Genomic DNA, 12,964 nt, shown 5'->3' with positions numbered 1-12,964 from the left:
TGGTTCTTTTTGTTTTGTTGTTGTTGTGGATTAATTGGTTGTACAGCTTTCTTGAATGTTTATATTTTGTAGATGCCTGATGATGGTCCAATAAAGGATCGAAACGTCGCATGAATTTGCAATTGGTGGTTTGATTGGCACCTTATGTCCACTTTCCTGCTAACCGTCAAAGAATATTTTTAGATAGGTTTTTAGATAACTTTGAAAAAACAGTGTGTAAAAGTACATACATACAAAAAAGTGTGTGTAAGTACATAAGTATGTACACACGTAAGAAGTTATACTTCATTGGCTAGGTAGCTAACTTCACGTTGCTAACTTCTTGTTTGTTGACTAGCTAACTTTAGGGTTTTTGTGAGGTGTGCGCGCACATCGTAAAAAATTACTTTTACCGTTTTTGTCGAACGCGCCAAAAAGAGGTATAACTTTAAAAATTGTTGAATTTTCGTTTATTATTCCTACAAAGACTTGTCGTAGATGCGTTAAAAAGTAAATGAAGGAACATAAAGTTCAATAGTTCAATATATACTACTATACTACAGATATTATAAATACCTTAACGCATCAACTTGGCGCCATTGTAAACAGAATTTACTACAATTTATTAAAGCTTACAATTTTATTAAATTATTTATAGGTATATATATTAATATTAATATATTATATAAATTACGCGTCACGATGCTTGTCCGCGATGGACTCCTAAACTACTTAGCCGATTTTAATCAAATTTGAACACCGTGTGCAATTTGATCCAACTTGAAAGACAGTCTGTATTTTAGTCGGCTAAAAATAAGAACATCCTCAACGAAGTCACATTAAATACGCGTTATTAGGGATAACTTTAAAAGTACCTACTCATCAGATCTCGTTCAAATTTAAATGGGACCACATGACATGACAAGCACCAACTTTCGAATACAAAAAGAATAATTACAATCGGCGCTTGCCAATACCGGTTTATTGTGCATAAAAAGTGGGACACATAAGGAGATTCGGTAAAATATGTACATTACATACATCAAGTTCGGACACTCGCATTTATTGCCATTACACATATGAAAAAGACTCAACTATTTTTTAAGTAATATTGTTTTTTTTTTTAAGTTCTTAATGTCTAGTTAGAAAATGAAAATTTAAAAAAAATGTATAATTTGTTTTTTGAAAGACAAAAAAATATATTATTTCGACCTGAACTTAAAGTTAAATTATATTTTCGTCAATTTGTTATTTTCCGAAACTTGTTTTACAAGTACTACAACTTGTAATAAGGTTGTTTTTATCACGGTGTTCCTTAATACTGACATAAAAAAAAGTAAAAGTAAAAAATAATTGTGTTTGCTCGCAAACGAAAAAAAAACCGACTTCAATTACATCGAAGAGTAATACAACGTAGATCGACGAAAAAATAATCAAGTAACTACGCGTTATCAAAGATTACTCAAAAAGTAGTTATCAGATCTCGATAAAATTTATATGTAACCACATGATAAACATCAGCTTTTGATTAAATTAAAAATTATCAAAATCGGTACACCCAGTAAAAAGTTATTGCGGATTTTCGAGAGTTTCCCTCGATTTCTCTGGGATTCCATCATCAGATCCTGGTTTCCTTATCATGGTACAAAACTAGGGATATCCCCTTTCCAACAAAAAAAGAATTATCAAAATCGGTACATCCAGTAAAAAGTTATGCGGTATAATAAAACGTAGGTCGACGAAAAAAGCGTCAAGTAAAAACGCATTATTAGATATAACTCGAAAAGTAGTTGTTAGATCTCAAATAAATTTAAATGGGACCAATTGGCACACACCACCTTTCGATTAAAACAAAATTTGTCGAAATCGGTCTACCCGGTCAAAAGTTCTGATGTAACATACATAAAAAAAAAAAAAAAAAAAAAATACAGTCGAATTGAGAACCTCCTCCTTTTTTGGAAGTCGGTTAAAAAAGTAAATAAAATGGTTTTATTTTAAAATTTTAACATTGTATAGACGAGTACTTCGCTATGGAATTATTCCGATTATATTTATATTAATATTCACGTGTATGACAGCACAGAATTATATATTTTTAACTTTTTTTTAAAATCTGCTTATATCTATTTACAGGACTTAGAATTTCTAGTCTACAGTACACATCTTAACCTAGAAGAAATATCTAATAAATAAATGTCAGAAACCAGGAAGAAGAGATTATCACATGATAGCTTAAGATTATTTTTTATTACTAATTTTATCCTAACTTACAGGTTTTTGAATAAAAACTATTTACTTAACAATCTAATTTTTTTTTTTTTTTTTTGTATAGAGACAGATAATATTAGAAAAAGTTAAAATAAAAATAGGAAGAAGGAAAAATAAAAATAGATGTATAAATTTAACCAAACATTTTTTTAATAACTTTTGCATAATCTTTGTTTATTTTTTCTATATGGGGCTTTAATTCGTTAGCTTTAATTATAGAAGCTTTATCGTTAGGATCAATGGCCAAAGCTTTTTGTATGTCTTGCCATGCCTCTTCATACATGAAGAGACCTGTATAAGCGATGCAACGTCTGTATAAAGCCTTTGTATTATCAGGATCATATTTCAGAGCTCGGCTACAAAGATCCAGAGTGGCACCAAATTCTTCGAATTGTAGTTGACAGTGTGCCATGTTGTTAAAAAGTTTTACCTGAAGACAAATTTAAATAATTAACAAAAACAGCGTAAAACAATAGAAAAGTAGAAATAAACAATCACAAACAAAGAAAAATTACATAAATGAAAAGTTATGAAAAAATCTATAAGAATAATTTGCAAAGAATGTACATAATTGTGGTATGAAAATCTTAAGACTTAGAGGATAACAGTATGTGCTAGTTTACTTACCCTCAAATTAATCATTTCTTTTATGCGTTCAGCATCAATTGTATTTTTATCAACAGGTTCAATAGCAACCAGCATCTTAAAAGCCTTAGAAAAGCGTCTAAAACCGTCCACTATCCTCTTATCCTTGACCAACTGAACCCCGCGCTCCTTGTGATGCACTGCCGATTCGTACAGTCTTGCCCAGCTCCAGTCACTGATCAATTGCTCCTCAGTAACATCTACTAACTCTATTCTACAGTTTATGTCCAGCATAAGGTCTCCATGTGTGTTTTTATACGTTAGCCGCGCGACGCACACCTCACCACAGCACATCTGCTGAAGGATCAGCTCGACGTCTCTGTCGACGAACGAGTCCATATCTCCTATGATTACGTTCCCATCGAACGGATTATTGAATATCCGACTCGTAGGTTCCATTTCACACACTCCATCCGCATTTCTACAGTGTACGTCGGTCAGTCTGATTTTGCATCGAGAATCTTCGTACGGGACGATTGTGTAGTCGCCCGGTACTATTATAGTCTTTCGTATTTCCCTGTCGCGTCTACAGCTTATCATGGTTTCTCTGTTCATTCTTTATTTAACTGCACTATTATTTATTCATTAGATCCACGTATAGTTTTTCTAGGTGAAATTTTCTTTGTATATCGACCGAATATTCAACTTTCAAGTCGAAACTTTTTTTTAACTTGACACTATTGACAGTATGGGCACGTTCCACATAAGGCCCAGAACGCCATCGATCACGACCGCTGAAGCCTGAAATTGCCGCTCCACTAAAGTAAAAAACACTGCGGACGTTGTCCTTGTAAGCGAATTTTATAAGTGGAAAGCATATTTGGGCTTTGTAAGGTGTCAGCTGTGTGGTCGCAATATGGCGGCGTGGTGGAAACATGCAGCTGTCAGGCTTATGAATATTGCGCGAGTATATGAGTAAAACTTAATTCAACATAGGTTCCCGGAAATTAATCGTTACGTTTTTTCGAATGAGACATTCACATTTTGACAATGAAAGTTGTTTGTTTTTAAATTCCCGCCACGTTTTGATGAAAGCCAACTTTGGCCCATCTATATTTTGTTGGCCATGTGGCCGCGAACAGTGACGTCATCTACGATGTCAAGCTCGCGATCGCTCGCGATGAGCACGGGCCTTAGGTGGAACGCGAACGATAGAATAGGTGTTGTAGGCGTTGCAGTCGCTTAGTGGAACGCAGCCTAATTGACAGGCTGTCAATATGACAAGTTCGTCTTTGTCATTTTAGTTTTCGTAGTTTATTTGATTTGAATCTTGTAATATTATTTCGATTTGTATGACTATTCTATTAATTTAAAATATTTGAGAATAATGCAGTGATAACGTGTAATATGTATTAAATTTCTGTGATCGTGTTTTACGTCTGAAATTATTTTTAAAAACTAGACGAGTATTAATAGGTTTGAAATATTTTTGGTTTAACCTTCGTTTTTAAATTAAAAAATAAAATTATCTGATATTTATTAAATAATATTTAATAAATAAGCTCATATTATTACATAAATTGTATGTTACAGGCATTATGACAAATCTTTTAAAAAACGTTTGGCGCAATGTGCTGAGAGGCAGCCAACTTAGTAATTCTCCTATACGATTGACGAACTTTTCAAGTGGTAAGTTTACATATTAATTTATAATGAAATATTTTTAGGCAGTTTCTGTATGAACATTTGTCAAAATCCGATTTTTATTCATTTTTAAATAGTTATCCATTAAACTCTAAATAAAAATTAAATAAATCTTATAGCTATAAAGGAAGTTTTTACTATCCTCTGCCTGATAAAATATTCAAGATTGAGCAACAAACTTAAATTAAAATAATTGGGCCATTATGTACAATATAGGTAGATTTTTTTATCAGAGGTTAGACTCGTAAGCAATAAATATGTAACTTGAAAAATTTGTCTAATTTATTATATTAATATAATAAAATATTAATTGTAATTTTTATGTAGCCTCTGTAACTTTTCAATAATATGGCTTGTAATAATGGTGATAGAATTACTGATGTAGACCCTACAGAAGTAAATTTATCAAATCATTTACAAAAGAAATAATTTCATGATTACAATTTATTCAAAAGTAACAAACTATCATAACATATTTTATTAACGTTGTATAAATTTCATTAGTTACAGAAATTGAAAAAAACAAATCACCGGATGCCGTCATGCTAAGCATAAAAACAGCACCAACTACTTCAGATATTCTTTCGATGGTTCAAACCAACCTTCCGCTTATGACGCACAAACACATGCTACAAGCTTTTAAAAGTATATTTGAATTGCAGAAAGCTAACAAGTATGTCCATTATATATAATTGACTATTAGTAATATAAGGCTCTTAAGGTTGTATGCAAAATATATGGATAGTAAAATTGTGTGAAACAACAATGCTGAGCAGAGACTTGATCTGCCCTCATAGAATAGAATATACTTTATTAACCGACTTCCAAAAAAGGAGGAGGTTCTCAATTCGACTGTATTTTTTTTTTTTTTTTTTTTTTTTTTTTTTTTTTTTTTTTTTTTTTATGTATGTTACCTCAGAACTTTTGACCGGGTAGACCGATTTCGACAAATTTTGTTTTAATCGAAAGGTGGTGTGTGCCAATTGGTCCCATTTAAATTTATTTGAGATCTAACAACTACTTTTCGAGTTATATCCAATAATGCGTTTTTACTTGACGCTTTTTTCGTCGACCTACGTTGTATTATACCACATAACTTTCTACTGGATGTACCGATTTTGATAATTCTTTTTTTGTTGGAAAGGAGATATCCCTAGTTTGGTACCATGATAAGGAAACCAGGATCTGATGATGGGATCCCAGAGAAATCGAGGGAAACTCTCGAAAATCCGCAATAACTTTTTACTGAGTGTACCGATTTTGATAATTTTTAATTTAATCGAAAGCTGATGTTTATCATGTGGTCACATATAAATTTTATCGAGATCTGATAACTAGTTTTTGAGTAATCTTTGATAACGCGTAGTTGCTTGACTATTTTTTCGTCGATCTGCGTTGTATTACTTGTCGATGTAATTGAAGTCGGTTTTTTTTCGTTTGCGCGCAAACACAATTATTGCACACCACTCAGATTTTTTTTTTACATAAAACAGCTATTTACACATAGAGATAGTAATGTACAAAGGCGGTCTTATCGCTTAGTAGTGATCTCTTCCAGACAACCTATACCAATATAGGATAATATGCATTGAAAAGGTAGCATAGTGATGTTTTACAACATAACATCTCTTCCGAGAAAGATATCTATGCTTCAGCCTGTAATATCCCACTTCTGGGCATGCGCCTCTTTTCCCATGTAGGAAACGGATCAAAGCTTAATCCACCAAGCTGCCCCAAAGCGGGTTGGTGGATATATCCACTACTATGAGTAACAATCGCTATCAGGTGTACATGATAACAACCGGGACCGACAGTGTAACGTGCTCTTCGAGGCACAGTTGGGAGACCCACAAGCACTGCACAAACACCCAGATCACGGCAAACATCTGTATGGACTATACAAATGTTAATGAAAGACATCTATATTTTTTCAAACATTAAGTTAATAGTGATAAAATTCACGTGGTGGATCTAACACACATACTTTATTGTTAATTTGTTGCTGATTCCACATATTCTAAGAAAATATTGTACAAAAATAAGACTTTTCTTTTAAGTTATAATATTGTTCTTTTCCTTATGTAATTTCAATTGTGCAATAATGTGTTAAATATAAGATATAATAAAAGAATGATTGTGGTTTAGACGACACGACTGAAGTAAAACTTCTTTAGCTCCATCCAACTTATATCTCTCAACTTCCGTTCGCCTCGCCTGATCACACTATTAGTAACGTTCTCGTCACGCATTCACCAGCTTACTGCCTAAGTCAAGCATGCGTAAAAAAGTTTTTTCTTCAACAAATAAATCTATTTTATTATTTATTTGTATATACAAATAGAGAATGCTGTGTGGTTACAGCATTAAAGAATATAGCCACCCCCTCTCTTCCCGTGGGTGTCGTAAGAGGCGACTAAGGGATAACACAGTTCCACTACCACCTTGGAACTTAAAAAGCCGACTGATGGCGGGATCGCCATCCAACTGCTGGCTTCGAAATACACAGGCCGAAGACGGGCAGCAGCGTCTGTCGTCTGTGCGACAAAGCCAGCCCTGAGGTCACCGACCCGCCTGCCCAGCGTGGTGACTATGGGCAAAAACACATGAGTTCACGCCATTTAAGTGGAGGCTTATGCCCAGTTGTGGACTACGATAGGCTGAACTGATGATGATAATGACTAATGATGACATATAGAGAATAGATAAAAATGAGAGGCATTAAATGATACCACATATATCTATCATATCGTATAAAGTTATAACCTACAAAGATATATAAGTGACAACAATGATTCACTGTTTTCATGTGACTAAACCATATGTTCAGCACTATGATCTTACACACGTATTTAGGCATAATCTGTTAAAAACAAATTTATTATATTGTTATCTTCAATTTATTTATTATTATTACAGGTACGATAATGACGCAAGCTCCATCGTCAAAGATCCAACATTCAATGTCCTCTGTCAAAACTTCAAAAGGCACGCACGAGCTTTAGATGTCACTGAAGCTATTGAAGCGACGAAATTTCTTTCCTATCTAAAAGTTCCCGTGGACTCTTTGATATTACAGACTATGTTACAAATAATACGATGCAATATAAACATGTTGAATACGCGCCAGATAATGTTTCTAGACTTTATTCTTTCACAATTTGTTACCAAAAATCATTTGGTCGATGCTCTCAAATTGGCTCTACCCTTGGCGTTCCAAATTCACTTGCCTCTAGAAATAGACAATGAAGATGTTCCTCTGTTAAGGGAAATGTTGATGTACTCTTGTAATCACAATCTACCGGACAGGTGTATCAACAATGTTGTAACCGGTCTTTTGTTGAACGATCAGGCGATCAACGTTCACACGGCAAGATCGATAATTTGGGCGCTTTGTCTAATAAATTGCACTGATGAGGTGTTCCCAACTAGAAATCAATTGCTCCATATCTGTTGTGATATTTTAACGCAGTCCATCGATAGTTTGTCTTACGATGACGTGCTAAGAACTGCGGCGAGGTTGAAGGCCAGGATTCTAGAGAAACACCCAGAGTATTATCATCAGCAGTTGATCGACGCTATAGGAGATTACGTCGTGAATCATGATGTACCGTTCGAAAAGGGATTATTAGTTGCGAGGATTTTGTCTAGGATAGTAAGTTAATTTTGCCCATTTATTTATACTGAAAACTGTGTCAACCTAATTTGCATTCATCTTCTGCCCATCACGATCTTCCGATATAAATCGTTCTGAATTCTGGATACCAACTTTGCAGAAATAATAGTAACACGTACTTACATGTTTGTTACTTTTTATATCTTTTTTTTTTTTCAATATTTATGGATCACATTTCACTTTTGAATCTATTCAGGTTTAAAAGCCTTCTTAAAATTGAAGCGAAAAAGATTTCGTTAGCATATTTTTAAGATTCATAAAAAAATTCTATAAATTGTCTTCAAAACATTTTAGGCACACACCCATCTTACTCTAGTCGAGTATCTCTGTAAAAAAGCAATATCTGAACCAGAGACATTATCAAACGCTAGGACCAACATACTATTTGGCTTCATCAACTGTTTGGCAAATAATAACTTTACACCAGAACCTGATATGTGGGAAGAACTCCAGAAACAAATCTCGCAAAATCCAATCCTTAATTGCACCAATGCAGCGCTACCCTGGCCCAAGGTGTGTTTAGAACTGGCATCACTAGGATATTATGACGACAGACTGCTCAAGAGGGTATTTTCAAAGGAATTCCTGGATGAATTCCTGTCAAGAGAAAACAATGTACTAGACTATCTGCAGCTCTTGACATTGTACGAGGCTGTGCGGACGTTTCATAGCGATGAATTTATACTTCCTGAGGATGTTTTGCAGAAAGCAAAGGAAGTTTATCCTGTACATAGTACGCTAAGTCCAGTCGGTGATTATCTAGCGAGAGGTTTGGGTGGTCCAGAATATATGGCCAAGAATGTAATTCTGCCTAATGGAATTGTCGCAGGTAATCCTCATTATACAATATATGGTTCGTCGTGATTAGCAATGTATGCTTTATTTATGAATCTGCCAGACTGAACTTTAACTTATTTTAATTTAGCATTCAGCCTGTAACATCCTATTGCTAAGCACAGGCATCTTTCTCCATGAAGGATTAAAGCTTAATACACCACGCTGCTCCAATGCAGATTGGCGGATATGTTCCCTACTATTAGTAAAGATCGTATCAGGTGTACGTGATAACAACCGGGACAGACGACTTAACGTGCTCTCCGAGGAATAGTGGGAAGACGCACAAGGACAGACATCCAAACCGGAAAGAAATATTTGTAGAAATATCCATCCCCAGTGGGTATTGAACCCGCAAACCGTCGGTGTTTTAGGCGACTTCTCGCACCACAACACCAGAGCGGTCTTTTATTTTATCGTCTTTCAATGGTGATAAAAGATCCGTTGATAACTTTGCTAACACTAGACTCGCTGAGGGTGTGAAGAGCTTTTCTAGCTTGATAAGCGATAGTTATAAATCAAAGCTATTTTTCTTTACATGCTTTTGTAATATCGATAACATTTAAATGACACTAAAAATATAATTTAATTTTTTGAAACAAAAATAGGTCAATTTTAAAATTATTGTCGGTTACATTTCCTATCCTAAAAATAATTTGATTTAAAATTAAAAAAAAAGAAAAAAAAAAATTAAATACATAATATATTACTTTTCAACAGATTTCGTTCTATGTATCAAAGGAGGATATCCCGTAGAACTACCGGCCATCAGCAGTTCACTGAAAGTTCCAATACAAGATCTAAATCCACCTCAAAGATCAATTATGTAAGTTTTATATTATCTGTACAACGCCTGATATGTACTGAAAGCTTTTATAGATCCAACTATTGGGCATACGAAGTTTTTGCTTGTGTATTGTGTATGTTTCCGGACCCCTGACACTGGAGTTAATTCTAGGGGCCTGTAAAGTGTGAGGTATATTTCAACACTATGGATGTATGTTGTATGTATGTTAACATGGGTCGTTTTCTGCAACTCGACGTCTCTGTACGCCTATTTTGCGTGACTGGCTGTGGGCACATTCGTGCCAGCCTAACTCCTTAAGGAAGCCTAGCAGACCCTTTACGTTGCCTATTTCAACACTAACATTTTTATTGATAAGCGATACTTTTTATTGATAAGCGATATTTGGGCGTATCGATTTGCCAATAGCTATAAGAATTAAAATACCTAAACTGCATTCAAAGAGTCCTGAGACAAAAGGTAAACAAACAAAACAATGAAACAATAAACAACAAGCTACAGACCTGATTCCCAAACTTCGAACGCGTTTTAGTATTATTAAACTATTGACATTTAAACTTTTTTTGTCTTATTCTACACTAGCGACCCGCTCCGGCTTCGCACGGGTATAAAATATAATTATAGCCTATGTCATTCACTGAAAAAATGATTAAAATCGATTCAGTAGTTTTGATTTATTCATTACTGCCCGTGGCCCGCACGCGTTAACTTAGAGTAAAAGCCGGCCGGACCGCCGCAAACGCTACGTACCGCGATTTTTAAATCTGTAATATCTTCGAAAATATTCATTTAAATCATATGCTGTAAAGGGCCATATAGATCTATATTAAATAAAAAATATATTTAAGGTATTTAATTGGATAAGGATTAATGCTGTATTGGTTAAAATCGCTTCGAAAATTAGCCATTATTTGTCGTAAAAAGTAAATGACAAAAAAATGTTATTGTGGGATATCCATAAGAGATAGGTATATACCATCGCGGAGTTTTCTGTAGACCTTTTCAATGTGTAGAATACTTAGTACATTATTTTGATAAATCTCGTAGGGTTCAGCCTGCGTTTGCAATTTAAGCGAAAAAAAAATAATAATTATTTACGACATAACATTAGAAAACTCAAAAATAACAGTATTTCTCCACTATTTAATGGATGTTATTATACATATAAACCTTCCTCTTGAATCAATCTATCTATTAAAAAGAACCGAATCAAAATCCATTGCGTGGTTTTAAAGATTTAAGCGTACATACATGTGCAGGGACAGAGAAAGCGACTTTGTTTTATACTATGTAGTGATATATTCGACTCTTAAATGCTTTTTGAAATGGGTTCTGTTGGGGGTAATATATATGTATATATAACGCTTGGTTTTATTATCCTCATATTTATGTACCGTCTACAAAACTTGTGATATTATTTGTACACGTTAACTATTATTATTATTCAGACAATACAACATAAGGACAGTACAGCTACCTGCTAGATACACAAATGGGACACCCGACATTAAATTAAATACATTATCAGTTCAGCCTAATACAGTCCACTGCTGGACATAGGCCTCCACATGTTCGCACAAAAATGGAGTGAACTCATGTGTGGTGCCCATAGTCACCACGCTGGGCAGGCGGGTTGGAGACCGCAGTACTGGCTTTGTCGCACCGAAGACGCTGCTGCCCGTCTTCGGCCTGTGTATTTCAAAGCCAGCAGTGGGATGGTTATCCCGCCATCAGTCGACTTTTTTTGTTCCAAGGTGGTAGTGGAACTGTGTTATCCCTTAGTCGGCTCTTACGACACCCACGGGAAGAGAGGGGTGGCTATATTCTTAATGCCCTAACCACACAGCAAAATACATTATATATAACATATATTTAACTGAGGTAGGGCACAGCAGGTAATATCCTGCTCAAAGCAAGGAACAGCCCGACTGGAGTATAACCTCCACCTTACAGAAGATAACAGCTAAATAATACTGTTTTCAAGCAGTGTTGTGTTCCTGTTGGTAAGTAAGTTGACCAGAGCTCCTGGGGGGAATAGAGGATAGGGTTGGCAACACGCTTGCGATGCTCCTGTTGTTACAGACGTCTATAACTTACGGTAATCGCCTATCATTAGGCGAACCTTATGTTTGTTTGCCGACCTAATTATATAAAAAAATAATATATGTATAAAAAAAAAACTGTAAAATAAAAGTTTGAGAAACATTGTGTTCTTTGTTTTTATTTTATCTCAAGTGCACATACATACAGTAGATATAAGACTTTATAAACTCATATAAAATGTTTCAGAGTCTGCATCATGAATTTTAACCAAGGCTGCTTTTCCATGAATAGCAACCGTCTCCGAGGGCCGTTCAGGCTCATAGTCGATATTTTAGAGAAGCAAGGGTACCCCACGGTCGCCTTCAATGTCTACGAGTGGATGAGGACACCGGCTCACGAGAGAACTCCTTACCTTCTGAGAGAGATTGGATACAAGTGTGGAGAAATAGGACTCAAACTATCTGTGACTTGATAGGAAATTAGTTGAATAAATTTTAGTCAATAAATGTTAGTTATTTTTGTTGAATTTTTATATTTTTTGTTTTATTCCTAATAAAACCCGAAACGAATCAAGAATTTGCTTCCATTTTAATCGTATGTACATAGTAAATAAAAATCTAGACAAGTGCAAAAAAATGCAATTTTTGTTTAGAAATAGTGCATAATTTTTTTTTTTTACTTTAAAAGCTTAAACTATGCCGCACACATCATTTGACTGGCCCGTTGGCGCAGTTTATAATGACCATGCTTTCTGCTCCGGGGGCTCTGGATTCGATTCCTACCCCGAGTCTGGGTGTAATATATATTATTTATTTATCTATATATGTATTATTTATAAGTATGTTTATCGGAAACAAAATGTAGCTATACCAGTCGGATGTTACTTATAACACAAGTATTAAGTTGCTTACTTCAGGAACAGACGACCGTGTGTGTATTGTGTAGATATTTATTTATTTATTATCATATACGGGAGTTATAATATGAGTTAATTAAACTCGGGTCACTCACCCCTCTTGTCATTTCGTTCTGCAATCTTTGACATTTGACGTATCCAAAGTCATAACAAACAA

At 34.7% G+C, this 12,964-nt stretch overlaps 2 protein-coding genes across 2 annotated transcripts; one reads left to right on the top strand and one right to left on the bottom strand.

Annotated features, from left to right (window-relative positions):
- Nucleotides 1-2,375: 2,375 nt before the first annotated feature.
- Nucleotides 2,376-3,587, bottom strand: LOC123662085 (70 kDa peptidyl-prolyl isomerase-like). Its single transcript, XM_045596974.1, has 2 exons — nucleotides 2,875-3,587; nucleotides 2,376-2,677 (listed from the first exon to the last, which is right to left on the bottom strand). Exons 1-2 carry the CDS (start codon nucleotides 3,445-3,447, stop codon nucleotides 2,381-2,383), a joined length of 870 nt encoding a protein of 289 aa, XP_045452930.1. The 5' UTR covers nucleotides 3,448-3,587; the 3' UTR covers nucleotides 2,376-2,380.
- Nucleotides 3,588-4,430: 843 nt separating this feature from the next.
- LOC123662083 lies at nucleotides 4,431-12,423 on the top strand. The gene is made up of 6 exons (XM_045596972.1): nucleotides 4,431-4,521; nucleotides 5,041-5,209; nucleotides 7,453-8,188; nucleotides 8,504-9,038; nucleotides 9,764-9,869; nucleotides 12,138-12,423. The coding sequence occupies exons 1-6, from the start codon at nucleotides 4,431-4,433 to the stop codon at nucleotides 12,361-12,363; spliced, it is 1,863 nt and encodes a 620-aa protein (XP_045452928.1). The 3' UTR covers nucleotides 12,364-12,423.
- The last annotated feature ends 541 nt before the right edge of the window (nucleotides 12,424-12,964 follow it).

This window comes from Melitaea cinxia, chromosome 18, assembly GCF_905220565.1.
Source record: "Melitaea cinxia chromosome 18, ilMelCinx1.1, whole genome shotgun sequence".
In the NCBI taxonomy this organism is placed as follows: Eukaryota; Metazoa; Arthropoda; class Insecta; order Lepidoptera; family Nymphalidae; genus Melitaea; species Melitaea cinxia.
The sequence above is the reverse complement of the archived record's forward strand: the minus strand, read 5'-3'. Positions and strand labels throughout refer to the sequence as shown.